This window comes from Enhydra lutris, unplaced genomic scaffold (genome assembly GCF_002288905.1).
Source record: "Enhydra lutris kenyoni isolate GAN:26980312 unplaced genomic scaffold, ASM228890v2 scaffoldscaffold46, whole genome shotgun sequence".
Taxonomy (NCBI): domain Eukaryota; kingdom Metazoa; phylum Chordata; class Mammalia; order Carnivora; family Mustelidae; genus Enhydra; species Enhydra lutris.
In genome coordinates, this window is record NW_019154130.1 from 7,909,444 (window position 1) to 7,936,033 (window position 26,590).

A 26,590-nucleotide genomic window follows, 5' to 3' on the forward strand; every position below is an offset into this window, starting at 1 on the left:
GAGCCGAAGGCAGAGGCTTAACCCACTGAGCCACCCAGGGGCCCCTATAGTAAAGGTTGTTTTTTTGTTTTTTTTTTTTAAAGACTTTATTTATTTATTTGACAGACAGAAATCACAAGTAGGCAGAGAGGCAGGCACAGAGAGAGGGTGAGGCAGGCTTCCTGCCGAGCAGAGAACCCGATGTGGGGCTCGATCCCAGCACCCTGGGATCATGACCTGAGCCGAAGGCAGAGGCTTTAACCCACTGAGCTACCCAGGCGCCCCTATAGTAAAGGTTTTTAATGTATTTCTTCCATTCCCAGGAACTCAACTGTAGCTACAGATATGAATAAGTAAAAGTATTCCTTACTAAGCTCCATCAATTCTTGCTCAACTAACTGTAAGAGGAGCTGTCTGCATAACAGCTTTGATCAGAAAGCTTAATTAAAGCAATAATAAGGGGTGCCTGGGTGGCACAGTGCATTAATTGTCCAACTCTTGGTTTCAGCTCAGGTCGTGATCTCAGGGTCCTGGGATTGAGCCCTGCATCAGGCTCCGTGATTAGCATGGGGTCTGCTTGAGATTCTCCCTCTCCTTCTGCCTCTGGCCCTCCTACTCATGTTGTCTCTCTTCTCTCTCAAATACATAAATTAAATCTTAAAAAAAAGAGTTTTAAAAAAATTTTAAAAAGCAGTAATAATATTGACCCCTTTCTCTGTACTATGCATTGTTTTAAGTTCTTTTTTTTTTTAAGATTTTATTTATTTATTTGAGTGAGAGAAACAGAGATAGTGAGAGCAAGCATTAGCAGGAAAGAGAGGGAGAAGCAGGCTCCCTGCCAAGCAAAGAGCCCGACATGGGGGTCGATCCCAGGACCCCAGGATCATGACCTGAACTGAAGGCAGCCACTTCACTGACTGAGCCACCCAGGTGCCCCTGGTTCTAAGTTCTTTATTTACATTAACTCAAGTGTGGACTTCACAGTAATCCTACTAAAATTATTTAAATTATAGTAAACAAAGTTCTGTGGATCAGTGGTTGTATTGGTTGCACAATAATGAATGTACTTAATGCCACCCAGCTAGACACTTAAAGTGGCTAAAATAGTAAATGTTGTAGTAGGTATATTTTACCACAATTTCAAATATGTATGTAAAACATTGTGCTAAACGAAAGAAAGCTGATCAAAAAAGACGACATATTGTATGATTCCATTTATATGAAATGCCCAGAATAGGGAAGTCTATAGGAAAAGAAAGTAAATTACTAATTTTCTAGGACTGAGAGTATTGGGGTATGGGAGGTGGAATGGGGAATGACTGCCAACGTATGTGGGGTTTCTTTTCAGAGTGATGAAAATGGTCTAAGATTGATTGTGGTGATGGTCACACAACTTTGTGAACATATTAAAAACTTTGAGTCAGGGGCTCCTGGGTGGCTCAGGCAATAAACATCTGTCTCCGGCTCAGGTCATGGTCTCAGGGTCCTGGGATCGAGCCCCGCATTGTGCTCTCTGCTCAGCAGGGAGCCTGCTTCCCCCTCTCCCACTACCTGCCTTTCTGCCTACTTGTGATCTCTCTTTCTCTCTATCAAATAAATAAGTTAAAAAAAAAAAAGAAAATCATTATATGTCTTCTGGATCATTAAGGATTAAATCAGATCTGCCTCATATACTTTTGCAGTTGATACTTCTGAAGATTGCCAATCCATGAGTAAAATAAAGAATTCATTTATCAGGAATATTGATAGAGATCGCTCTAGTCTCTTACCATTGGCACTGAAAGTCAGTTTTTACAAACTTGTATGCAAAGTTCTGCACAACGGCCGAAGGAGAATTCCTTTAGGCAGCAATATTTTTCTCTGTTGGTGATAACCTCTTCCTCCTACTCTTAATTATTATCAGTTCTCCTCTCCCCTCCCCACTTTTAGGTGAAGACCTCTGTACCTGTGGGCTCCTTTTTCTCTCTGCTGACCAGTGACCAAGTGGCAAAGCAGTTCCCAGTGATGACTGAGGCCATAACTCAAATTCGGGCAAAAGGCCTTCGGACTGCAGTCTTGAGCAATAATTTTTATCTCCCCAATGGGAAAAGCTTTTTGCCCCTGGACCGGAGACAGTTTGATGTGGTAAGCTTGAAGTGACCCAAACAATCAAAACAGAGACTCTGTCCTTGCTTCAGGAGTCATCATTAAATGCTGCCTTTTAGCTGGTCTTGAGTGAATGGGTTTTCTTATCCAGACTAACTTGACTAAATTAGGTTTAGACATTAACAGGACGAAAAGAGGACATTTAAAAGGTCACTGAGCTCTCAGCAAAGTCCAGTATTTATGGGATTTGATAAATGGTTGAAACCTCAGCTTTAGAGACTTTCACATTCTGAATTTGAACCTTATTCATCATATAACACACAAACTTTCATTGGGCCTCACGTCTTAAAGGGCCTGCTGACCTTTTCAAAGACCAGCCCTGTTGGGGTGCCTGACTGGCTCAGTCGGAAGGGTGTGTGAATATTGATCCCAGGGTCATGAGTTTGAGCCCCTGTGTTGGGTCTAGAGATTACTTAAATAAATAAATTTTTTTTTTATTTTTTTTTAAAAGATTTTATTTATTTATTTGAGAGACAGAGATCACAAGTAGGCAGAGAGGCAGGCAGAGAGAGAGAGAGGGAGAAGCAGGATTCCCGCCGAGCAGAGAGCCCGATGCGGGGCTTGATCCCAGGACTCTGGGATCATGACCCGAGCTGAAGGCAGAGGCTTCAACCCACTGAGCCCCCCGGGTGCCCCTAAATAAATATTTTTTAAAAAAAGAAGAAAAAGGAGCGCCTGGGTGGCTCAGTTGACTAAGCGTCTGACTCTTGATTTTGGCTCAGGTCATGGTCTCAGAGTTATGATCTCAGGGTTGTGAGCGCAAACCCCTGCTTAAGATGATTCTTTCTTTCCCTCTCCCTTTGCCCTCCCCCTCAAAAAAGAAAAAAAAAAAAAAAAAAAAGACCAGCGATGTTGCTCTCTATTTCTGTGGCATTAATCCTGAGACTAGTGCTAACAAAACTTACTGCAATAATGGAAATGTCCAATATGGTGGCTACTAGTCACACACAGCTATTAAACACTTGAAATGTGGCTAGTATCACTGAAGAACTGAATTTTATTTCATTTTTATTAGTTTAAATGTTAATAATCAGGGCGCCTGGGTGGCTCAGTGGGTTAAAGCCTCTGCCTTCGGCTCAGGTCATGATCTCAGGGTCCTGGGATCGAGCCCCACATCAGGCTCTCTGCTCAGCAGGGAGCCTGCTTCCCCCTCTCTGCCTGCTTGTGATCTCTGTCAAATAAATAAATAAAATCTTTAAAAAAAATGTAAATAATCACATACGGCTGGTGGTTACTGTATTGGCTAGCCCAGGGCTAGACTGTCAAACTACACTGAGGACATACTGAGTGCAGAGATGGTCTTCTGGGCCAGGAGGTTACTGTACCTATAAAGGATTCCCCATTTCCCCAAGAGAAAATAGAGTATTATCCTGGGATAGATAATGAATTATTTTTAGATGACCTGCTTAAACTTCAGTTAGAAAATAAATTCTCATTGAGCCATTACTCTGTGCAGGGTGCTGGCGAGGCATGAAGGGATACCATGTCACATGTGACGGACGATCTTTGCCCACTGGAGTACACATTTGGGGCATTTCAGGGGCTCACTCACCACATGTGGCTAGTGGCTGCTGTATCGGAGAGTGCAGATACAGCCTTTCCATCACTGCAGAAGGCTCTATCCGATAGTGCTAGTTTAGAACGTGAAATCTAGTCGAATGGACAGGCAGAAATTCAGAGCATGAAGGTTAGAAATTAACTTCCCAACCCATACTGTTTTCACCTGCCACATCCTCCTTCCTTCTTGTAGAAAGCCCATCAGACATGGAGTCCTCTCCTCCCTGGACATCTTGCCTGGCTCCCCACCTGCTTAGATGGTTAGTTTCCCTGCAGTACACATACAGACCTCTTCCAAGCTCCCTCCCCTGTGAGCGCTCCTAACCTTGGCCAGATTCAGTCCTGTTTCTGCTGCTTGCAAACTTGCTCTCCTGAACCTCAGTTTTCTCATCTGTAATTCAGGAATAGCAATTTCTGGTTGTAGGGTAGCTGTGTGCCCCCCACGGAATAATGCATGCAAAGCTCTCTGCATGGTCCGGGCTCATGGCAGTTATTTTCAGAAGTTCCTTCCATCCAGGGCAGCTATAGGAATGATATCGTCATCTGGACAACCGAAGCTGGTCAGGCTCACACTGAGCCCTCCAAGTGAAGCTACAATTTTAAAAGACCTATTGAGCTTCTTGAAAAAAATGGACTTGTTTATTTAGACTTCACAGGCTTTCTGGCATGTGCTTTCCAGCAGCTTTTCTGGTGGGTTTTCCTATTTTAGATCAGCAGGAGACCTGGAGTTTTAAAAATATTTCCTCAAGGGCAATGATTTAGGTTTTTGTTCTCTAAAGCTCTAAATACATACATACACACACACACACACACACACACACACACGTGCACAGGCACATGCAAACACACACACACACGTTTCATGGAATAAAGATAGTGTAAGCAATCCTGAAATCTCTATCAACATTAGAGACTGAACTCTTCAGTACTGTAGGAATCTGTCTTGGCTTTAAGAATTTTTTTTCATCTATTTTTTTTAATTTAAAAAGCTTTTACATAGTTTTTTTATTGTAAAAACCCACATAACAGGGGCGCCTGGGTGGCTCAGTGGGTTAAAACCTCTGCCTTCGGCTCAGGTCATGATCCCAGGGTCCTGGGATCGAGCCCCACATTGGGCTCTCTGCTCAGCGGGGAGCCTGTTTCTCCCTTTCCCTGCCGCTCCTCCTGCTTGTACTCTCTCTCTCTCTGTGTCAAATAAACAAATGAAATCTTTAAAAAATATAATAAAAAAAAATAAAGTTCTCAACGACCGCTACAGTAGGTAAGATAGCCGTTCGCATCCCCGTGTTACTGATGAGGACACAGAGGCCCATTATGGCCTCACCGTTTGCAAAAGGTCACTGTGTCTGAAGCAGAACTCTGGTTTTCTGAGCTTGCCCCCAGGTAGCAATCCAGGATTTCCATGTCCAACTTTAAAAAGCAACATCACTTTACATCCTAACACTCCTAAGTTACTTGTTACAACAAATCTCAACTGTCCTTGTATTATTTCCTCTTCAAACTCTATGGCAGGACGCATGTGGGAGCACCGCCTTTTAGAGACACTCACCTCTCACTCCTGTCCCTCGCTCAGGTCGTGGAATCCTGCCTAGAAGGGGTCTGTAAGCCAGACCCCAGGATCTACAAGCTGTGCTTGGAGCGGCTCGGCCTGCAGCCGTCGGAGTCCATTTTTCTTGACGATCTTGGACCAAACCTAAAAGCTGCTACCAGCCTTGGCATTCGCACCATTCAGGTAACGGTCACCATTTTTTGGAACCCCGGCTGTGCAACAGGCTCTAGCCTCAGCATTTCTGTGCAGACTGTTCACAATCATAATTGTGTTTAGTGGTTTCCCCCCATGCTGCTGTAGTCTTCTTTTTCTTGTTAATTAGGAAATCTATGTGACGAGCCACTCACATTTTCAAAGGGAAGGAGGACAAACACCTACCAAGGAGTCAGTTTGAGAAAAGAATTACACAAGGAGGGGCACCTGAGTGGCTCATTTGGTTAAGTGACTGCCTTCAGCTCAGGTCATAATCCCGGAGTCCCAGGATCAAGCCACGCATTGGGCTCCCTGCTCAGTGGGGAGTCCGCTTCTCCCTCTGACCCTCTCCCCTATCATGCTCTCTCTCTCTCAAAAAAAAAAAAAAGAAAGAAAATCTTAGGGGGAAAAAAAGGAATTACACAAGGACGTGGCTGGCAGGCTGAGGACGTTTGGGATAGCAGTTAGGCTATCCTAGTAATGCTGTTCTGGGTTAGGCCACAAGGACCACCCAGGTGATGGCTGTGAAGGGTGAGAAGCCACAAGAGGAGGTCTCTGACTGGCTTGTGACGTTTGGGTTTCTTTTTTTTTTTTTTTTTTAAGATTTTACTTATTTATTTGACAGATAGAGATCACAAGTAGGCAGAGAGGCAGGCTGAGCAGAAAGCCCGATGCGGGGCTCGATCCCAGGACCCTGAGATCGTGACCTGAGCCGAAGGCAGAGGCTTTAACCTACTGAGCCACCCAGGTGCCCTGACGTTTGGGTTTTTGCTATGAAGCTGACAGGCCATTGGGACAGGGTGGATGCTGCTGTGTGCTGGCCTCCTGGTGTGAGGGAGCATCGGGGACTCTTAACTGGCACTCTTCCCAGTGGAGAAGAACAGTTAATGTGGTTAGGAATTAAATGGGAAGAGGAAGCTCATTCTACAGCTTCCTCCTTAGCTGACTATCCTGGCCTCCAAGGCCCTTGCCCAGAGACCTGACTTCTTGGCTATCTCCCTCTAAAGAACTACCCTTTTAGGGCACCTGGGTGGCTCAGTCGGCTAAGCACCTGTGTTCGGGTCCTAGGATGCCCAGGGTCCTGGGGTCGAGCTCCACATCGGGCTCCCTGTTCAGCCGGGAATCTGCTTCTCCCTCTTCCTCCGCCCCTTCTCTCCCCCCCCCACCCCGCTCATGCTCTCTCTCTCTCACTCACACTCTCTCTCAAATAAATAAATAAAATCTTAAAAAAAAACCCACAAAACTAGAGAACAGGCAGGAGGCCAGGATAGTCAATATTCAATATTCTCTTTGAAACCAGGTTGATGACCCAGAAACTGCCGTAAAGGAATTAGAAACCCTTTTAGGCTTTACGATGAGAATGGTTATTCCAAACACTGGCCCTGTGAGAGAAACAGTGGAAATTCCACGAGATTCCTTGGAGAAGTACCTCAAAGACCTACTGGGGACCCAGAGCACAGGTATTTCCATGTTTGTATTTTGCTGACTCTCTTAAGGCTCAACTTTCAGTCTGGCTCTCCCTTTGAAACCCCTGTGGAATATGCTGGAGACAGGCAGTGTGATGAGGTAAACAGCTGTTGGGCTCAGTGGATCTGAAAGCAGCTTTCAATCTTGCTTGGGAAAAAGCATTAACCCCAAAAGGTCACGTGCCCCCTCTTCCACCTGAGAGTATGTGTGTGTGGGGGGGGGGGTTTACGGGGGTCCCCTGGGACCTGGAGCCAGTGGTATGTGCCCAGGAGCACTGGAGTGTGTCTAATTGTTTTGAGGCAACAGCCTGTTCTGTGAAGGTGACTTAAGAAGTTCCCTGAGTTGGCAATGGGACAAGGCCTTCTTTCATCCTTTGAATTTCAGCCTCAGAAAAACAGCTAGTTGCCTCAGGGGCTTTTTTTTTTTTTTAAAGATTTTATTTATTTTATGGAGAGATACACAGCAAGAGGGGGAACACAAGCAGGGAGAGTGGGAGAGGGAGAAGAAGGCTTCCCACAGAGCAGGGAGCCTGATGCAGGGGTCGATCCCAGAACCCTGGGATCATGACCCGAGCTGAAGGCTGAGCCACCCAGGGAATGAAGACATTCCCACCTGGTAATAAAGCCTTGCTGCCATACATTCAATCCTTGAAAAAGACATTTTGTGTTGTGCTTCACAGTTCTGTTCTCCAGGAATTGGTTTGTTCTTAGGGTCTCTTGTACTGCTAAGGGGCCCTTTCGGAGCAGACCAATGATCTCAGGCAAACTCCCATTGCCTGCTCTTCTGATCACGTGAGAGGAGTCTATGTCCGGAGTTAGGTCTTATGATGAAGCTGAGGGTTCATCAGGATGTTCCTGGGAGGGAGCCACAGAGTTCAGCCCACTGGGGTGGGAGAGCACGTCCGGTGAAAGCACTTTGGCTCAGCTGTCGGCCTCTGCAGAAGCTCCTTTCAGCCGTCATGCCAGTGTCAGGCGTGGTTTGGCCGGGTATGGGCTGAGGGACACACAAGGGCACTGTTCATCCTCAGACTTAAAGCATCCCATTTCGCCTGATGGGCTGCCACGATTGTGCTTGTGGCTGATAAACAGAATCAAAAAAGCTTTTCTTCGCAGAACGGGAGTTGGCCAGAGGGACAAAATTGGACACCTGTACAAAGTGAGAAGGACGGTGGTAGAAACAGAGTGGCCTTTGCCACATGGTAGTGGACCTGAGCTGGGGTGGGGGGGGCGGTACACCTGGCCCTCAGTCATTTCTGGTGCCCGAGTAGGAGGTGTAGCCCAAATTAGAATGTTCTGCACCCCAAATGTATTCATTAGAAAGCAGGAATGCCCAGCTCTGTCCTCCAGAACTGCTTTCATTTTCTTGGTTTTCAAACTTGCAGGTCCATTGGAACTCCTTCGGTTTGATCACGGGCAGTCCAGTCCAACCTACTATGTCAGGCTCGGTAACCACCAGCTGGTTCTGAAAAGGAAACCCCCGGGGACATTCGTTCCATCCACCCATGCAGTAGAGAGGGAGTTCAGGTAACTTCTCAGAGCCGGGGTGTCCTCACCCCCCAGCCTCTGCAGCTCAGCCCCGAACTAACAAGCCAGTGCCCCGTCAGAGAGCCCGGATACATTTAAATGTGCAAGTGTGAATTTCCAAAATTATTTCCAATAAGAACATGTCACCTAATTTTATTCCGAAGTTTGTTTTTGCTTTTTTAGACCTACACCTCTAGAAAACCAGACTTTTAGGGGGGAACCTCTGGGTGAAAAAGAGTGTTCCTGAAATACCCATTAGTCTTACCCTGGAGTCTTTAAAGACTTTAAGACCATTAGTCTTATATTCAGTTTATCAGTGGGGCTGAGGCCAAAACAAGTATGGCCATGAGGTGATGGTTGTTGAAACTGGCCGGTGGGCATGTGGGAGTTTGTCATAAGAATCTCTCTACGGAGGTATGTCTGAAATTTTCCATAATAAAATGAATATAGGTAATACACCCTCCTCCCAACCCCTTTGCAAATAGGAAATATTAAACATAGTAGGTTGAAAAACCTAGTTCCAAACTAGAAGATTCTGGATGGGCTTCACTGGTTGGGGGCTTATTCTCCTGGAAGCCTTTCTCCCGTTCTGCTCCCTTCTCCCTTCCAGCCCCCTATGCTCTGCAGAAGGAGTGCTGCAGAGTAGGAAAGGAAATCTGATGTCTCTTGGCCCCTTCTTGTTCGTACTGTTTACTCTCTGTCCTTGGGATTTTTTAGTTCCTGGACTCTGACTTCTCCAAGTACTATAAGCAGTGGTGACTGAAGATTATGAAGCCTTAGGGGGTCATCAGAGGAGAAAACCTATAGCTATTTCTGAGCACTTATATATGCGTTCATGCAGGAACAGGTGTGCATTTACAGGAGGGAAACCCTAAAAGTATGAAGCCCCCACTCTGCTTTTCTGCACCCTGCTTGCAAACGCTCTCTGAGCATTCCCAGAAGTACTGAGGAATTCTGGGAGTGCTATTCCAAAAATCCAGGAATGCAGAGAATTTCCATTTTAGTAAAGGAATAAAATGTGCATTTGAAGATGAAACATAATATGGTATCTGCTTATGAAGTGCCAAATGGACAATTTGGGGAATTTTGGAAAACAGCATGACACAATTTATTAAAAATCTCAGAGTAGTCACACTTCTAGATCTAGGAATTCTAGTTAAAGGAATCTCTCCTTAAAAAATAATTCTCAGGGGCGCCTGGGTGGCTCAGTGGGTTAAAGCCTCTGCCTTCAGCTCAGGTCATGATCTCAGGGTCCTGGGATCGAGCCCCGCATCAGGCTCTCTGCTCAGCGGGGAGCCTGCTTCCTCCTCTCTCTGACTGCCTTTCTGCCTACTTGTGATCTCTGTCGAATAAATAAATAAAATCTTTAAAAAAAAAAAAAATTCTCAGAGGGGCGCCTGGGTGGCTCAGTGGGTTAAGCCGCTGCCTTCGGCTCAGGTCATGATCTCAGGGTCCTGGGATCGAGCCCTGCATCGGGCTCTCTGCTCAGCAGGAAGCCTGCTTCCCTTCCTCTCTCTCTGCCTGCCTCTCTGCCTACTTGTGATCTCTCTCTGTCAAATAAATAAATAAAATCTTTAAAAAAAAATAATAATCATAATTCTCAGAGCGCCTGGGTGGCTCAGTGGGTTAAGCCACTGCCTTTAGCTCAGGTCGTGATCTCAGGGTCCTGGGATCGAGCCCTGCATCGGGCTCCTTGCTCGGTTGGTGGGGAGTCTGCTTCTCTCTCTGCCTCTGCCTGCTTGCGCTCCCTGTCTCTCTCTCTGTCAAATAAATGAATAAGTAAAATCTAAAAAAATAATAATAATAATAATAATTCTCAGAGCGCCTGGGTGGCTCAGTGGGTTAAGCCTCTGTCTTCCGCTCAGGTCATGATCTCAGGGTCCTGGGATTGAGCCCCGCTTCGGGCTCTCTGCTCGCTGGGGAGCCTGCTTCCTCCTCTCTCTCTGCCTGCCTCTCTGCCTACTTGTGATCTCTCTCTGTCAAATAAATAAATAAAATCTTTAAATAATAATAATAATTCTCAATAGGGAAAACAAGCTTTATGCATTAATGCATAAGCTTTATGCATTAAAATGGCCACCACAATGTTGTTTATAATAAAAAATTGGAAATACCCTAATGGTACAATAATCAGGAAATGATTAAACCTTGGCATGTCTATTTGTTGCAACAAAAACAAGAGTAACAGCCGACATTTACTGAGTGTTTAGCATGCACCAGACACTATCATAAATGCTTTGGATGTGTTGTTAACCCAAAGCATTCTCACAACAACTTATGATATGTTACTATTATGATCCCTGTTTTACTGGTGAGGGAAGTGAGGCTTAAAGACATTAAGCAACATCCCCAGGACACACAACTAGCATGTCAGTGACAGAGTTCGACCTCACACCCAGGGGGTCGTAGGATTCCACATCCCGGCCTTAATGACTCTGCTCTTACTGCAGCCAACAAAAGTATAACACAAATAACACAAAAATGTCATGATAAAATGATAATAAAATTATAATTATAATTTATTATAATAAAAACAGATACAAACCACATATAGTACTATCCTATGTCTTGTTTTTTTTGTTTTTTTTTTTTTTTTTTAGTACTGTCTACACCCGGCACGGGCCTCAGACCCACAACCCCAAGATCAAGAGTGGCACGCTCTACCTACTGAGCCAGTAGGCGCCCCTAACTTTTTTTTTTTTTTAAGATTTTATTTATTTATTTGACAGAGACAGAGAGAGAGTGTGTGCACAAGCAGGGGGGGTGGCAGGCAGAGGGAGAAGCAGGCTCGTGGGCCTCGATCCCAGAACCCTGGGATCATGACCTGAGCTGAAGGCAGATACTTAACTGGCTGAGCCAACACCTAACTATTTTTTTTGAAAGACTTCTGCACTGAAACAAAAATATTAGAAAGGAACCCGCCAAAATATTTACCATGTTGGGGTAGCATGTTACTATTCCTCAGCTGCAAGTGACAGAAACCCACCTAGACAGACTTAAGTGTTTTGTTTTGTTTTTTTAAAGGAGAGGTAAGGGGCGCCTGGGTGGCTCAGTCTTTAAGCATCTGCCTTCGGCTCAGGTCATGATCCCAGGGTCCTGGGATCGAGCCCCGCATTGGGCTCCCTGCTCTGTAGGAAGCCTGCTTCTCCCTCTCCCACACCCCCAGCTGGTGTTCCCTCTCTCACTGTCTCTTTCTCTCTCTTTCTCTTTCTCTCTCAAATAAATAAATAAAATTTTTAAGAAAATAAAAGGAGAGATAAAATGTACTGGCTTCATAATTTAAATCTTTCAGGAATGACTAGATCCAGGGGCCCAAATAATATCACCAGGACCCATTCATTCTCTCTCTACCTCCATCTCTCCACTCTTTTTTTCCTCTATAACCTTAGTGAATGTTCCAGCATACCTCCTGAGATTGACTTATTGGCCCAATATGAACCATCGTCTGGGGTCAGGAGGCTGCATTGTTCAGGTTGGCCGAATCTGGCTCTTGTGCCTATCCTTGGAAACAAGCACTGGGTCAGTCCCATCCAAACTCTGTGGCATGACAGTAGCTACAGAGAGCCGTTTCCCAAAGGAAACCCTAGGTATTAATATCAGAACATGAAGCAGGGAAAGGACACCAGGCAGGCAAAAGCAGGAGCCAAATACTGGTGATAAGACCGAGTAATTATTTTTCTATTTAAAACATTTAAAAATTTCCTCCTTGGGGGTGCCTAGGGTGACTCAGTCAATTAAGCATCCCACTCTTGATTTCAGCTCAGGTCATGGTCTCAGGGTCATGAGATCGAGCTCCAAGTCAGGCTCCACGCTCAATATGTAGTCTGCTTGGGATTCTCTCTCTCTCTCTCTCTCTCTCTCTACCTCTGCCCCTTTCCCTGTGCTCTCTTATGCACGCTTTCTCAAATTAAAAAAATAAAATCTTAAAAAAGAAAAAGAATGGGACGTTTGGGTGGCTCAGTTGGTTCGGCCATTGCCTTTGGCTCAGGTCAAGGTCCCAGAGTCCTGGGATTGAGTCCCATATCGGGCTTCCCCTGCTCTGTGGGGAGCCTGCTTCTCCCTCTCCCTCTGCCTGCCACTCCCCCTGCTTGTGCTCTCTCTCTCTCTCTCTGTGTCAAATAAATATATAAAATCTTTAAAAAAAAAAAAAAGAAAAAAAAAAGAATGTCTCCTGTGGACAGCATATCGTTAAGTCTTGCCTTTCTATGCAGTAAGACAATCTCTGTCTCAATTAAAATGTTTAGTCTAATAAATGTAAAGTAACTATTGATGTTTGAATTAGTTCTATAATTTTGCTATTTGTTTCTTGTTTTTCCCATCTGTTTTTTGTTCTTCTTGACTATCTTGGGGTCAACTGAATATTTTTTAGAATTCTGCTTTGATTTCTGCATGTATTGATTTTAATTCAGAAAAATAGTTTCAAGAAAATCTCAATTCAGCCAGCACTGTTGCTCATTTCTCTTTGTTCCAGCAGGATAATGAAAGCCCTTGCCAATGCTGGAGTGCCTGTTCCCAAAGTTCTTGACCTCTGTGAAGATTCAGGGTAATGTTCTGATTTATTTCTTTTATTACATAATCAAACTACAGAAGAGAAAAGCCCATATAGTAACTCAAATACCAGTTTGTTAGAGTGAAGACAAATACATTTGGGGTGGGAGAGTAAGGAGACTTTATAGCAACCTTCCCTGGAGGTTCACAGGTCCTTAAGTTGTCCTGAAAGAAATGCCTGCTTTTGTGAAAATTGGTAGGAAACATTCTTTATCATTTAAAAATTTATATCCATCTACTTTCATGTTGCTTATTTTTGTTAATTTTTTATTATGGTCCTTCTAAACTGCTTTGTAATAAGTTTTTTGAATCTATCTCTTTTTGTCCCAACTTTTTAACTAAGAAAATTTTGAAACATACAGAAAAGTTGAAAGAAGAAAAAAAATAGTATAAAAAGTCCTTCATCTAGATTAAAACATTGTTAACATTTTGCCATATTTGCTTTTTATATTTATAGATGTATGTGTATAGATGTATTTTATGTGAATAACTTTAATAGCAATAATTATACAATCTAATAATTTTATAACTTTACACGTTTTATAAATAAATAACTGTTTTCTCTCTCACTTTATATCAGTTATTTTTGGCTGAATCTTTTTTTTTTAAGATTTTATTTATTTATTTCACAGACAGAGATCACAAGTAGGCAGAGAGGCAGATGGGGGGGGCAGGCTCCTCACTGAGCAGAGAGCTCGATGTGGGGCTCGATCCCAGGACCCTGAGACCATGACCTGAGCTGAAGGCAGAGGCTTAACCCACTGAGCCACCCAGGTGCCCCAATTGACTGAAGTTTTTGAAGTGCTTTGCATACAGCATAAACCGCCTAAAAATAAAGACATTTTCTTTCAAACCACAGCAGTGTTATTATACTTAAGATAATTAACAATAGTTTAATAATAAATTTAATATCTAGCCCATGGTTAAGTCAGGATAAACAGTTTTTTTTTAAATATTTTATTTATTTATTTGACAGAGATCACAGGTAGGCAGAGAGGCAGGCAGAGAGAGGGAGAAGCAGGCTTCCCGCCGAGCAGAGAGCCCGATGAGGGGCTCGATCTCAGGACCCTGGGATCATGACCTGAGCCGAAGGCAGAGGCTTTAACCACTGAGCCACCCAGGTGCCCCAGGATAAACAGTTTTAATGGTAGCCTTTTCAAAGCAACTTTTAGAATTGTAAGCTGATTTTTAATAATGACTAAAAAATGGTTTAATGAGAGTTTGGTGTATCACCTTAATACCACAGGGGAGTGTATGTGCCACTCACACCAGCAGAGAATGACAGAAATAACATCAATGAGATGGGATAGTTATTGAAGCCTCATTGGAACCAGGCAATCCTTATATATTTGTTCCCCTAATTCTTATAACAACCCTTTGAAGTTTTCCAGACTAAAACAACAAAGCCCAGAGGGGGTCAGTAAATCTCTCACAATCACACTGCTAGGAAAAGCCAGAGGCAGGATTTAAACCTAGTTCTGTGTGGCTCCAAAGTCTCCCCCTCAACATGGCACTTTCCTCCATTATCACACTTACACTTCATTCCTGTCGCTTGCACAAGGGGACCAAACACAAGAGAGACATGCTGGCAAAAACATATAGATGGGGCCGTGTATGTGGTGGTTTGGGGATGGGGTACTTCCAACCCTCCGTGCTTATGTACGAAGGAAAGGAAATGTCCAGCACTCTGGGTCTGAACTTGTTCCCCAGCACTTAGAGCAAACAGACAGAAAGAGCAGTGCCGGCACACCTGGATGGCTCAGTCCATTGAGCGGCTGGCTCTTTTCAGCTCAGGTCATGATCTCAGGGGCCTGGGATCGAGCCCCACATTGGGCTCCACATTCAGTGGGGAGTCTGCTTGAGGGTTCTCTCTCTCCCTCTGCCCCTCCCCCTAATAAATAGTCTTAAAAAAAGAGGGGCGCCTGGGTGGCTCAGTGGGTTAAGCCTCTGCCTTCGGCTCAGGTCATGGTCTCAGGGTCCTGGGATCGAGCCCCGCATCAGGCTCTCTGCTCCAAATAAATAAATAAAATCTTTAAATAATAATAATAATTCTCAATAGGGAAAACAAGCTTTATGCATTAATGCATAAGCTTTATGCATTAAAATGGCCACCACAATGTTGTTTATAATAAAAAATTGGAAATACCCTAATGGTACAATAATCAGGAAATGATTAAACCTTGGCATGTCTATTTGTTGCAACAAAAACAAGAGTAACAGCCGACATTTACTGAGTGTTTAGCATGCACCAGACACTATCATAAATGCTTTGGATGTGTTGTTAACCCAAAGCATTCTCACAACAACTTATGATATGTTACTATTATGATCCCTGTTTTACTGGTGAGGGAAGTGAGGCTTAAAGACATTAAGCAACATCCCCAGGACACACAACTAGCATGTCAGTGACAGAGTTCGACCTCACACCCAGGGGGTCGTAGGATTCCACATCCCGGCCTTAATGACTCTGCTCTTACTGCAGCCAACAAAAGTATAACACAAATAACACAAAAATGTCATGATAAAATGATAATAAAATTATAATTATAATTTATTATAATAAAAACAGATACAAACCACATATAGTACTATCCTATGTCTTGTTTTTTTTGTTTTTTTTTTTTTTTTTTAGTACTGTCTACACCCGGCACGGGCCTCAGACCCACAACCCCAAGATCAAGAGTGGCACGCTCTACCTACTGAGCCAGTAGGCGCCCCTAACTTTTTTTTTTTTTTAAGATTTTATTTATTTATTTGACAGAGACAGAGAGAGAGTGTGTGCACAAGCAGGGGGGGTGGCAGGCAGAGGGAGAAGCAGGCTCGTGGGCCTCGATCCCAGAACCCTGGGATCATGACCTGAGCTGAAGGCAGATACTTAACTGGCTGAGCCAACACCTAACTATTTTTTTTGAAAGACTTCTGCACTGAAACAAAAATATTAGAAAGGAACCCGCCAAAATATTTACCATGTTGGGGTAGCATGTTACTATTCCTCAGCTGCAAGTGACAGAAACCCACCTAGACAGACTTAAGTGTTTTGTTTTGTTTTTTTAAAGGAGAGGTAAGGGGCGCCTGGGTGGCTCAGTCTTTAAGCATCTGCCTTCGGCTCAGGTCATGATCCCAGGGTCCTGGGATCGAGCCCCGCATTGGGCTCCCTGCTCTGTAGGAAGCCTGCTTCTCCCTCTCCCACACCCCCAGCTGGTGTTCCCTCTCTCACTGTCTCTTTCTCTCTCTTTCTCTTTCTCTCTCAAATAAATAAATAAAATTTTTAAGAAAATAAAAGGAGAGATAAAATGTACTGGCTTCATAATTTAAATCTTTCAGGAATGACTAGATCCAGGGGCCCAAATAATATCACCAGGACCCATTCATTCTCTCTCTACCTCCATCTCTCCACTCTTTTTTTCCTCTATAACCTTAGTGAATGTTCCAGCATACCTCCTGAGATTGACTTATTGGCCCAATATGAACCATCGTCTGGGGTCAGGAGGCTGCATTGTTCAGGTTGGCCGAATCTGGCTCTTGTGCCTATCCTTGGAAACAAGCACTGGGTCAGTCCCATCCAAACTCTGTGGCATGACAGTAGCTACAGAGAGCCGTTTCCCAAAGGAAACCCTAGGTATTAATATCAGAACATGAAGCAGGGAAAGGACACCAGGCAGGCAAAAGCAGGAGCCAAATACTGGTGATAAGACCGAGTAATTATTTTTCTATTTAAAACATTTAAAAATTTCCTCCTTGGGGGTGCCTAGGGTGACTCAGTCAATTAAGCATCCCACTCTTGATTTCAGCTCAGGTCATGGTCTCAGGGTCATGAGATCGAGCTCCAAGTCAGGCTCCACGCTCAATATGTAGTCTGCTTGGGATTCTCTCTCTCTCTCTCTCTCTCTACCTCTGCCCCTTTCCCTGTGCTCTCTTATGCACGCTTTCTCAAATTAAAAAAATAAAATCTTAAAAAAGAAAAAGAATGGGACGTTTGGGTGGCTCAGTTGGTTCGGCCATTGCCTTTGGCTCAGGTCAAGGTCCCAGAGTCCTGGGATTGAGTCCCATATCGGGCTTCCCCTGCTCTGTGGGGAGCCTGCTTCTCCCTCTCCCTCTGCCTGCCACTCCCCCTGCTTGTGCTCTCTCTCTCTCTCTCTGTGTCAAATAAATATATAAAATCTTTAAAAAAAAAAAAAAGAAAAAAAAAAGAATGTCTCCTGTGGACAGCATATCGTTAAGTCTTGCCTTTCTATGCAGTAAGACAATCTCTGTCTCAATTAAAATGTTTAGTCTAATAAATGTAAAGTAACTATTGATGTTTGAATTAGTTCTATAATTTTGCTATTTGTTTCTTGTTTTTCCCATCTGTTTTTTGTTCTTCTTGACTATCTTGGGGTCAACTGAATATTTTTTAGAATTCTGCTTTGATTTCTGCATGTATTGATTTTAATTCAGAAAAATAGTTTCAAGAAAATCTCAATTCAGCCAGCACTGTTGCTCATTTCTCTTTGTTCCAGCAGGATAATGAAAGCCCTTGCCAATGCTGGAGTGCCTGTTCCCAAAGTTCTTGACCTCTGTGAAGATTCAGGGTAATGTTCTGATTTATTTCTTTTATTACATAATCAAACTACAGAAGAGAAAAGCCCATATAGTAACTCAAATACCAGTTTGTTAGAGTGAAGACAAATACATTTGGGGTGGGAGAGTAAGGAGACTTTATAGCAACCTTCCCTGGAGGTTCACAGGTCCTTAAGTTGTCCTGAAAGAAATGCCTGCTTTTGTGAAAATTGGTAGGAAACATTCTTTATCATTTAAAAATTTATATCCATCTACTTTCATGTTGCTTATTTTTGTTAATTTTTTATTATGGTCCTTCTAAACTGCTTTGTAATAAGTTTTTTGAATCTATCTCTTTTTGTCCCAACTTTTTAACTAAGAAAATTTTGAAACATACAGAAAAGTTGAAAGAAGAAAAAAAATAGTATAAAAAGTCCTTCATCTAGATTAAAACATTGTTAACATTTTGCCATATTTGCTTTTTATATTTATAGATGTATGTGTATAGATGTATTTTATGTGAATAACTTTAATAGCAATAATTATACAATCTAATAATTTTATAACTTTACACGTTTTATAAATAAATAACTGTTTTCTCTCTCACTTTATATCAGTTATTTTTGGCTGAATCTTTTTTTTTTAAGATTTTATTTATTTATTTCACAGACAGAGATCACAAGTAGGCAGAGAGGCAGATGGGGGGGGGCAGGCTCCTCACTGAGCAGAGAGCTCGATGTGGGGCTCGATCCCAGGACCCTGAGACCATGACCTGAGCTGAAGGCAGAGGCTTAACCCACTGAGCCACCCAGGTGCCCCAATTGACTGAAGTTTTTGAAGTGCTTTGCATACAGCATAAACCGCCTAAAAATAAAGACATTTTCTTTCAAACCACAGCAGTGTTATTATACTTAAGATAATTAACAATAGTTTAATAATAAATTTAATATCTAGCCCATGGTTAAGTCAGGATAAACAGTTTTTTTTTAAATATTTTATTTATTTATTTGACAGAGATCACAGGTAGGCAGAGAGGCAGGCAGAGAGAGGGAGAAGCAGGCTTCCCGCCGAGCAGAGAGCCCGATGAGGGGCTCGATCTCAGGACCCTGGGATCATGACCTGAGCCGAAGGCAGAGGCTTTAACCACTGAGCCACCCAGGTGCCCCAGGATAAACAGTTTTAATGGTAGCCTTTTCAAAGCAACTTTTAGAATTGTAAGCTGATTTTTAATAATGACTAAAAAATGGTTTAATGAGAGTTTGGTGTATCACCTTAATACCACAGGGGAGTGTATGTGCCACTCACACCAGCAGAGAATGACAGAAATAACATCAATGAGATGGGATAGTTATTGAAGCCTCATTGGAACCAGGCAATCCTTATATATTTGTTCCCCTAATTCTTATAACAACCCTTTGAAGTTTTCCAGACTAAAACAACAAAGCCCAGAGGGGGTCAGTAAATCTCTCACAATCACACTGCTAGGAAAAGCCAGAGGCAGGATTTAAACCTAGTTCTGTGTGGCTCCAAAGTCTCCCCCTCAACATGGCACTTTCCTCCATTATCACACTTACACTTCATTCCTGTCGCTTGCACAAGGGGACCAAACACAAGAGAGACATGCTGGCAAAAACATATAGATGGGGCCGTGTATGTGGTGGTTTGGGGATGGGGTACTTCCAACCCTCCGTGCTTATGTACGAAGGAAAGGAAATGTCCAGCACTCTGGGTCTGAACTTGTTCCCCAGCACTTAGAGCAAACAGACAGAAAGAGCAGTGCCGGCACACCTGGATGGCTCAGTCCATTGAGCGGCTGGCTCTTTTCAGCTCAGGTCATGATCTCAGGGGCCTGGGATCGAGCCCCACATTGGGCTCCACATTCAGTGGGGAGTCTGCTTGAGGGTTCTCTCTCTCCCTCTGCCCCTCCCCCTAATAAATAGTCTTAAAAAAAGAGGGGCGCCTGGGTGGCTCAGTGGGTTAAGCCTCTGCCTTCGGCTCAGGTCATGGTCTCAGGGTCCTGGGATCGAGCCCCGCATCAGGCTCTCTGCTCAGTGGGGAGCCTGCTTCCTTCTCTCTCTGCCTGCCTCTCTGCCTACTTGTGATCTATCAAATAAATAAATAAAATCTTTAAAAAAAAAAAAAAGAGCAATGCCCTAACAGCCTAAGCTGGGCTGAAACCCCCCACCTGTGTCCCTCCCAGGGTCATCGGCATGCCCTTCTATCTGATGGAGTACTGCCCAGGCCTCATCTACAGAGACCCCTCTCTGCCAGGCTTGGAGCCCAGCCAGAGGCGGGCCATATACACTGCCATGAACAGAGTCTTGTGCAAAATTCACAGTGTGGACCTCAAGGCTGCAGGCTTAGAAGACTACAAGAAACACGGTGAGCAGGCCGCCATTTCTCTTTTGTGCTGACGGGTTCCTCATTGATGCCCTTATCCTCAGGATTTGCATGATGTCAAGGTGTTCACGCACCTGGTGTTTGCTAACTGTAAGGGGGGCTTCTTAGCCCCCTACTTGGATATCCAGTTTCATTTTAATAGAGGTGTCATTTACCTAATATGTTATCCTCAGATTCGTCCCTTCCTGGCCTATAGAATCTCTCTCCCCTGCAACTTTGATCTTGCTGGACCATTTCAATCTTTATTTTTTCTGGTACTGGCCAAGAGTACTTAAGATACTTTCTTCTGGGGTGCTTGGGTGGCTCAGTGGGTTAAGCCTCTGCCTTCGGCTCAGGTCATGATCTTTGAGTCCTAGGATCGAGTCCTGCATTGGGCTCTCTGCTCCTCGGGGAGCCTGCTTCCCCCTCCCCCTCTACCTGCCTCTCTGCCTACTTGTGATTTCTCTCTCTCTCTCTCTAATAAATAAATAAAAATAAAATCTTTAAAAAAATACTTTCTTCTGTTTTATACTCTTTCCCCTAAATATTCTTTTCAACAGGGATAGACTTTTAAAATGCCATTATGGAGGCACCTGGGTGGCTCAGTGGGTTGGGGCCTCTGCCTTTGGCTCGGGTCATGATCCCAGGGTCCTGGGATCGAGCCCCGCATCGGCTTCTCTGCTCAGCAGGGAGCCTGCTTCCTCCTCTCTCTCTGCCTGCTTCTCTGTGATCTCTGCCTGTCAAATAAATAAATAAAATCTTTAAAAAAAATAATAAAATAAAATGCCATTATGCCAAGGCACTTTCTTGGTAGAATGTGTTTCTGCTTGTCTTTTACTGTCTGAGAGTTCCAGTTGCTCCTCGTCCTCATTGTTATTGTCAGTTTTTTTTCCTTCCTTGTTTTTTCTTTTCTTTTTTTTTTTTTTTTTAAGTCAGGTGTATTGAAGTGTAACCTTCTATATATTTGACAAACACACATAATTTTAAAACCACCATCACCATATCTCCATGCACCAACTTTAGCATGAGCCAAAGAATTTCACTTTTTCTGCCCTGGAAAGTTCAAGAGTATCTGACTCTTGATCAGTATGTATGCTTGGCTCTAGTCAAAAAGAACCTTCCAGCTAAGCTGTATTTTCTTTCTCTGCTTTTAGCCAAAATGTGTTTTCTTTTTTTTTTTTTTAAAGATTTTATTTATTTATTTGACAGAGATCACAAGTAGACGGAGAGGCAAGCAGAGAGAGAGAGAGAGGGAAGCAGGCTTCTTGCTGAGCAGAGAGTCTGATGCGGGACTCGATCCCAGGACCCCGAGATCATGACCTGAGCCGAAGGCAGCAGCTTAACCCACTGAGCCACCCAGGTGCCCCAAAATGTGTTTTCGATAGGACCACATCAGAAGCTGCAGTCTCCCATGTACATCTCCCGCGTACATCAACCTCCTGCCCTTTCTGCCAAGTCACCTAAAGTTCCACTTCTCCACAGGCACATGATCTGAATCCCCACAAGTGATCAGTTTGAAACACTTTGCTACAAAAGAGAAAGCTTGCTGACTTCCCAGCCCAAATTGAGGGGGGTACTCCCCATCCCTTCCAAGGACAGCCAGATCCATTCCCCCCATATTCTTTTTCTTTTTTTAGGATTTTATTTATTTATTTGAGAGACAGAGAGAGAGAGATCACAAATAAGCAGAGAGAGAGGGGGAAGCAGGCTCCCCGCTGAGCAGAGAGCCCGATGCGGGGCTTGATCCCAGGACTCTGAGATCATGACTTGAGCCGAAGGCAGAGGCTTAACCCACTGAGCCACCCAGGTGCCCCCATTTCCCCCAATTTCTAACCTGTTGACTAGGGATAACCAACTCAGTGTGGGTTCCCCTCCACCTCATTTGGAAATAAAAATGTATTTGTTGTTTATCTGAAATTCACATTTAACTGGGTATCCTGTATTTGATCTGGCGGCCGTCATCCCCAATAAAAAGGCCAATAGGCAAAGACAACACATGTTGTCCATATTGATCCATGTTTCAAGATGGAAAGAGCATTGGAGCAGAAGTTGGATGCTAATTTGTCAGGGACCTTGGGCAAGTCTCCTTACTTTGTTATAGTTTTCTCTATAGTAAGGTAGTAAAAGTTGGGTTAAAAAAAACAAAATGTCCTGCACTCCCTCCCTCACAGGTGGTAGCTGTCCCTGTGCTTTGAATGAAGGTGAAGCCTCAGGCAGGTGCAGTGATGGGCAGTGTGACGTCCTGCCCTGGACAGACAGCAGCTTCTGTGCTGAGTGGATCCTTTGCCTTTTACTTTTAAAGGAGACTGTTTTGATGCTCTTTTCACTGACCTCTTAGCGCAAAGGGGCAGAGCAGAAATCTGATGTGATTTCACGTGAGCCAAGGGCCGGCATCCTGGGCCACAGGATGTGTTTTGAGCTTGATAGCATAAAGCAGCTTCATCATGCTTTGGGTTCACTGATCAGGGACGCATCAGCTCTCCCTTTTCAAGAAACCTGCAATTTCCCTGGTGATGTCAGGAATCCAGCTGCTGGGCAGGGCATTGGCTATAAATAGATACCACCATTTGTGCACAGGGTGGCATATTTGAATAAATTTACATATTCAAATACATTTAAATATTTGCTTGCACAAGTGATTATCTCCATGAAACTCATCACGTGGGTTGCCTTTGGGAAAAAGAGCTGAGTGGCTGGCAGAGGGTGGGAGAAAGAGTACCATATGCCCTTCTGTCACTTTATTCCAAGCCTTGTATATGTAGTATCTATTCAAGAGCACACATTTACGTTTGTTAAAAAAAATAAGAGAGAGAGAGATTGCACACAAACATGATTTCTAATTAAGAGGAACTTTTGACGGGACACCTCGGTGGCTCAGTTGGTTAAGCCGCTGCCTTCAGCTCAGGTCATGATCCCAGGGTCCTGGGATCGAGTTCAGAATCAGGCTCCTTGTTCAGTGGGGAGCCTGCATCCCCCCACCCACCGCTTGCTTGTGCTCTCTCTCTCTCTGACAAATAAATAAATAAATAAAATCTTAAAAAAAAAAAAAGCAGCACTTTTGACAAAGATCCTTTAGGTACAGTCCAGCTACCACAAAGAACCTTTCTATCACCAGTGACCTACAGGGAGCACATAATCCTCTTTTCTTATCCCAGAGGGGCAGTCTGCTTGAAGAAAAATGTTTCAGTGCCTTGGCAGGGTTGATATCGGCCAATGGCTGATACAGGGGCAGGTGCGTCTGTTTCCCATGAGAAGAGAATGTGTGCAGCATTGGTTGGTGTGTTTGGGGTGGGAGGTCCCAAAACCATATAGGAGATTTTCTTTAAAAAAAAAAAGATTTTATTTATTTATTTGAGAAAGAGAGAGGGAGAGAGAGCAGAGGGAGAATCAGAGGGAGAGGGAAAACTCTCTGCACTAAGCATGGAGTCCAATGTGGGGCTTGATCTCACAACCCTGAGATCATGACTTGGGCCTAAATCAAGAGTCGGATGCTCAACCGACTGAGCCACCCAGGCGTCCCAGTATAGGAGATTTTCCTGAAAGGCTCCTTTCACAAAGGCTCAGGTCCTGTGTGTGTGTTTCTTTTTTAAAGATTTATTTAGACAGAAACAGAAAGAGAGTGCATAGTTGCATGTGAGCTGGGGGGTAGGGGCTGCAGAGGGAGAGAATCCTTAAGCAGACTCCTCCTGAGCATGGATCTTGAGGCAAGGCTCGATCCCACAACCCTGAGATCATGACCTGAGTCAAAACCAAGAGTCAGACGCTTAACCACCTGAGCCACCAGGCGCCTAACTCAGTTCCTATGGTCTTTGTATTTAACTTGTGATTATAATTTACAAACTTACAGAAATGTGAATAGTACACATGTACATTGTACATAGTGCAATGAATAACTACATATTCCCACTACTAATTTTAACAGGGGTTAACTTTTGCCATATTCGCTTCTCTTTCCCTCTCCCTCTCCTTCTGTTTCTGTCTCTCTCTATATATAATTATATATATTTAACAAAGCTGTAGAGACCCTAGCACTTGACTCCTAAATACTTCAGTATACATTTCCTAAAAATAAGGACGATCACCAATACTACTCTCACATTAAAGAAAATTTAGAACTTTCCCTGAATATTTAAAACCCACTCCATATTCAGATACATTTCATCAATTATCCCCTTATATCTTTTTAAAAATGATTTCTTTATTTTAGAGAGAGAGAAGGCGGGGGCAGATGGAGAGAAAGAATCTCAAGCAGACTCTGCACTGAGCATGGAGCCAGATGTGGGGCTTGATCGCAGGATCCTGAGATCATGACCTGAGCCAAAATTAAGAGTCGGATGCTTAACTGACTGAGCCATCCAGGCGCCCCTCCCCTTAAATCTTTTATAAATGAGTCCCCCCCCCAAAATCGGGATCTGATCAAAGAATCTAGAACAGTCCCTCCCATCTCTTTTTTTCAATGAAATTTTTAACAGACCAAGTCAGTTGTGTTATATATTTATCTTGATTATTTCCTTACGGTTTTATTTACTTCTGTCTTCTGTAAATTCTATAATTCTAAAGGCTTGATTTGTTTTGGATTAAATTCCTATGGACTTTGATCTCCACCTCGCATGGCCCAGCAAGATCTTGCAAAGGGCAGGTGTCTGGATGGTCCAGCTGTGCGGAGGACTCCACAGAAGGAACCTGTCTTCAAACCCTTCAGCCTCTGTGGACCATTTTTCTCTCAGCTGAGAAATGAGGGCTTGGCTTAGAGCCAGGGACCTGACACGTTTATTATTATATTAATAGGGACAATTAATAATTGCCAGTTGACAATAAATCAGGACAAACTGAGCGGCCTTCTATGCAGCTCAGTATTTGGACCGTTACGGAGGGATTTTGGTTAGTCTTCACAATAGTCCTATGGAAGTGTCTGTACGTTCATACAGAACAACCAAGGGAGGATGGTGCAGTTACATCAATTGAAGACCTTGACTATGAGCCAAGCTGACTGCAGAATTCCTTCCAATGTCCAGTCCCAGACAGAACTCACAAGTTCCTCAATGGTAGAATCTTTTGGGTTTCTTAGCAAGCAACTGAGTAATGATAACAAATCCTCATGTAGAACTTACTACATGCCAGGAACATTTCCAGGGGCTTTATATACTTCATCCTCCCAGCAACTCTAAGGAGCATCTCTTTGATGAAGAAAAACTGAGGTACAGAGAGGTCAAGTGATGTGTCTGAGATCACAAGGCAGAGAATGGCAGAGCTGGGAGTCACACCCAGGGAGTCTGGCCCCAGTCCCTGCGCTTAGCAGGTTGTTGTCTAGCCAAAAAGGGATTTCTTGAAGGCTGTTAGGAAGCTGGTAGGATGTCTGAGAGGCCAGGGATCAGGCTCACAGGCCTCGTGGCTGGGAGCAACACCCACGTCCCACTGATCCAGCCACGGTGGCAGGAGCGTCCTGTGAGAAATGCCTCGGTCATCAGGAGAGCATTACCAGCGCTTTCAGTGTTTTGGTTACTTTCTGGAACCTTTGGAGGATAGGATATTAGAGTGGCCTACCATGTTCAAATTCTCTTTCCCTCAGAGGACTATATTCCACAGCAGATGCAAACCTGGATTAAGCAGTATCGAGCCTCAGAAATGGGCACCATCCCGGCGATGGAGAGGCTCATGCAGTGGCTGCCCTGCCATCTTCCCAAGCAACAGAAGACGACAGTGGTGCATGGGAACTTCAGGTCTGTGAGGAGCGGCCAATGTCTAGATGTGAAAAACGGTGGGCGGGGCACTTGAAGGGGAAATGAAGCAGCTGGCCTGAGCCTGACGTACAGTGGAGGGTGATTCCCTTTACAAAGGATCTCCCTTATGCGTGGCCTTCTAAGGTGGGGTTTCTCCACCTTGACCCGGTGACATTTGGGGCCAGATAATTGGTAATGATGGTGGGCTGCCTAACTGCCCCCAGGTGTGAAAGTGCACACGCGTGCTCCAGTTACTACAGCTACATACAGATCTCCCAAACCACATGGCTGCAGACTGACAGCCGTAGTTTTGCTCACGAATCCGTAGTCTGTTCCAGCTGGGGTGGCGGTCAGGCTGGGGGCCGCTCACATGCCTGGCACTGGGGCAGAGAAGATTGAACAGCTGGGCTCCCTGGGCCTCTCTTGTCTGCTTGTGGTCCCCGCATGGTTGCTCCGGCATCGAAGCTTCTGGAGAGCTGGCCTCATCCCTGGGGGTGCTCGGGGCTGCAAAGGTGTGCGTTCCAAGAGAGGCCGGGCCGTTTGGAAGTTGATCCCCTTTCTGAGGCTCTGGATTCACGTAGTCTCACTTGCCTGTTCTATTTGTTAGAAGCCGAAGGCTTCAAGCAGCAAAGAATTAGACTCTTCCTTTTGTGGAAGGCGTGTCCAAGAACTTGCAGACCTGTTTGAACCCCTTACAGGGAAGGAGGAATTACCAGAACCCAGAGAGGATCGCCATGTGGAGAGGGCTACCTGACCCAAACTGGGCTCTGGGAGAGGGATACAGAGCCCCTCAGCCACCTGCCCCCCTTCCTGTCTCCTTCTGGTGTCCTCATTGGCTGGGTCCACCTGAGCCAGAGGGCAGGGGAGCTAGCGGACAGGGGCACCGAGGGGCTGAGAGGGTAGGGAGGACACTGGGAGGGGCAAATGGAAGACCCTCGGCACAGAACACACCCCAGTGCTCAGTTTCCTTAGAGCTGTCTCTCCACATTCCT

The 26,590-nt window shown here is 44.4% G+C and overlaps 2 protein-coding genes across 2 annotated transcripts in view; one reads left to right on the forward strand and one right to left on the reverse strand.

The window, feature by feature from the left end:
• Positions 1 to 26,590, reverse strand: part of LOC111156325 (BRCA1 associated protein) — a 110,863-nt gene that overhangs the window by 41,360 nt on the left and 42,913 nt on the right. The gene's annotated exons all lie outside the window — the stretch shown is intronic.
• LOC111156324 (acyl-CoA dehydrogenase family member 10) overlaps positions 1 to 26,590 on the forward strand; it is a 44,444-nt gene that overhangs the window by 10,695 nt on the left and 7,159 nt on the right. Inside the window, exons 5-11 of the mRNA XM_022517091.1 lie at positions 1,909 to 2,103; positions 5,255 to 5,413; positions 6,723 to 6,882; positions 8,271 to 8,412; positions 12,887 to 12,955; positions 19,700 to 19,881; positions 25,448 to 25,598. Coding sequence (XP_022372799.1) covers positions 1,909 to 2,103; positions 5,255 to 5,413; positions 6,723 to 6,882; positions 8,271 to 8,412; positions 12,887 to 12,955; positions 19,700 to 19,881; positions 25,448 to 25,598 — 1,058 coding nt within the window. The remainder of the gene's footprint in view (positions 1 to 1,908; positions 2,104 to 5,254; positions 5,414 to 6,722; positions 6,883 to 8,270; positions 8,413 to 12,886; positions 12,956 to 19,699; positions 19,882 to 25,447; positions 25,599 to 26,590) is intronic.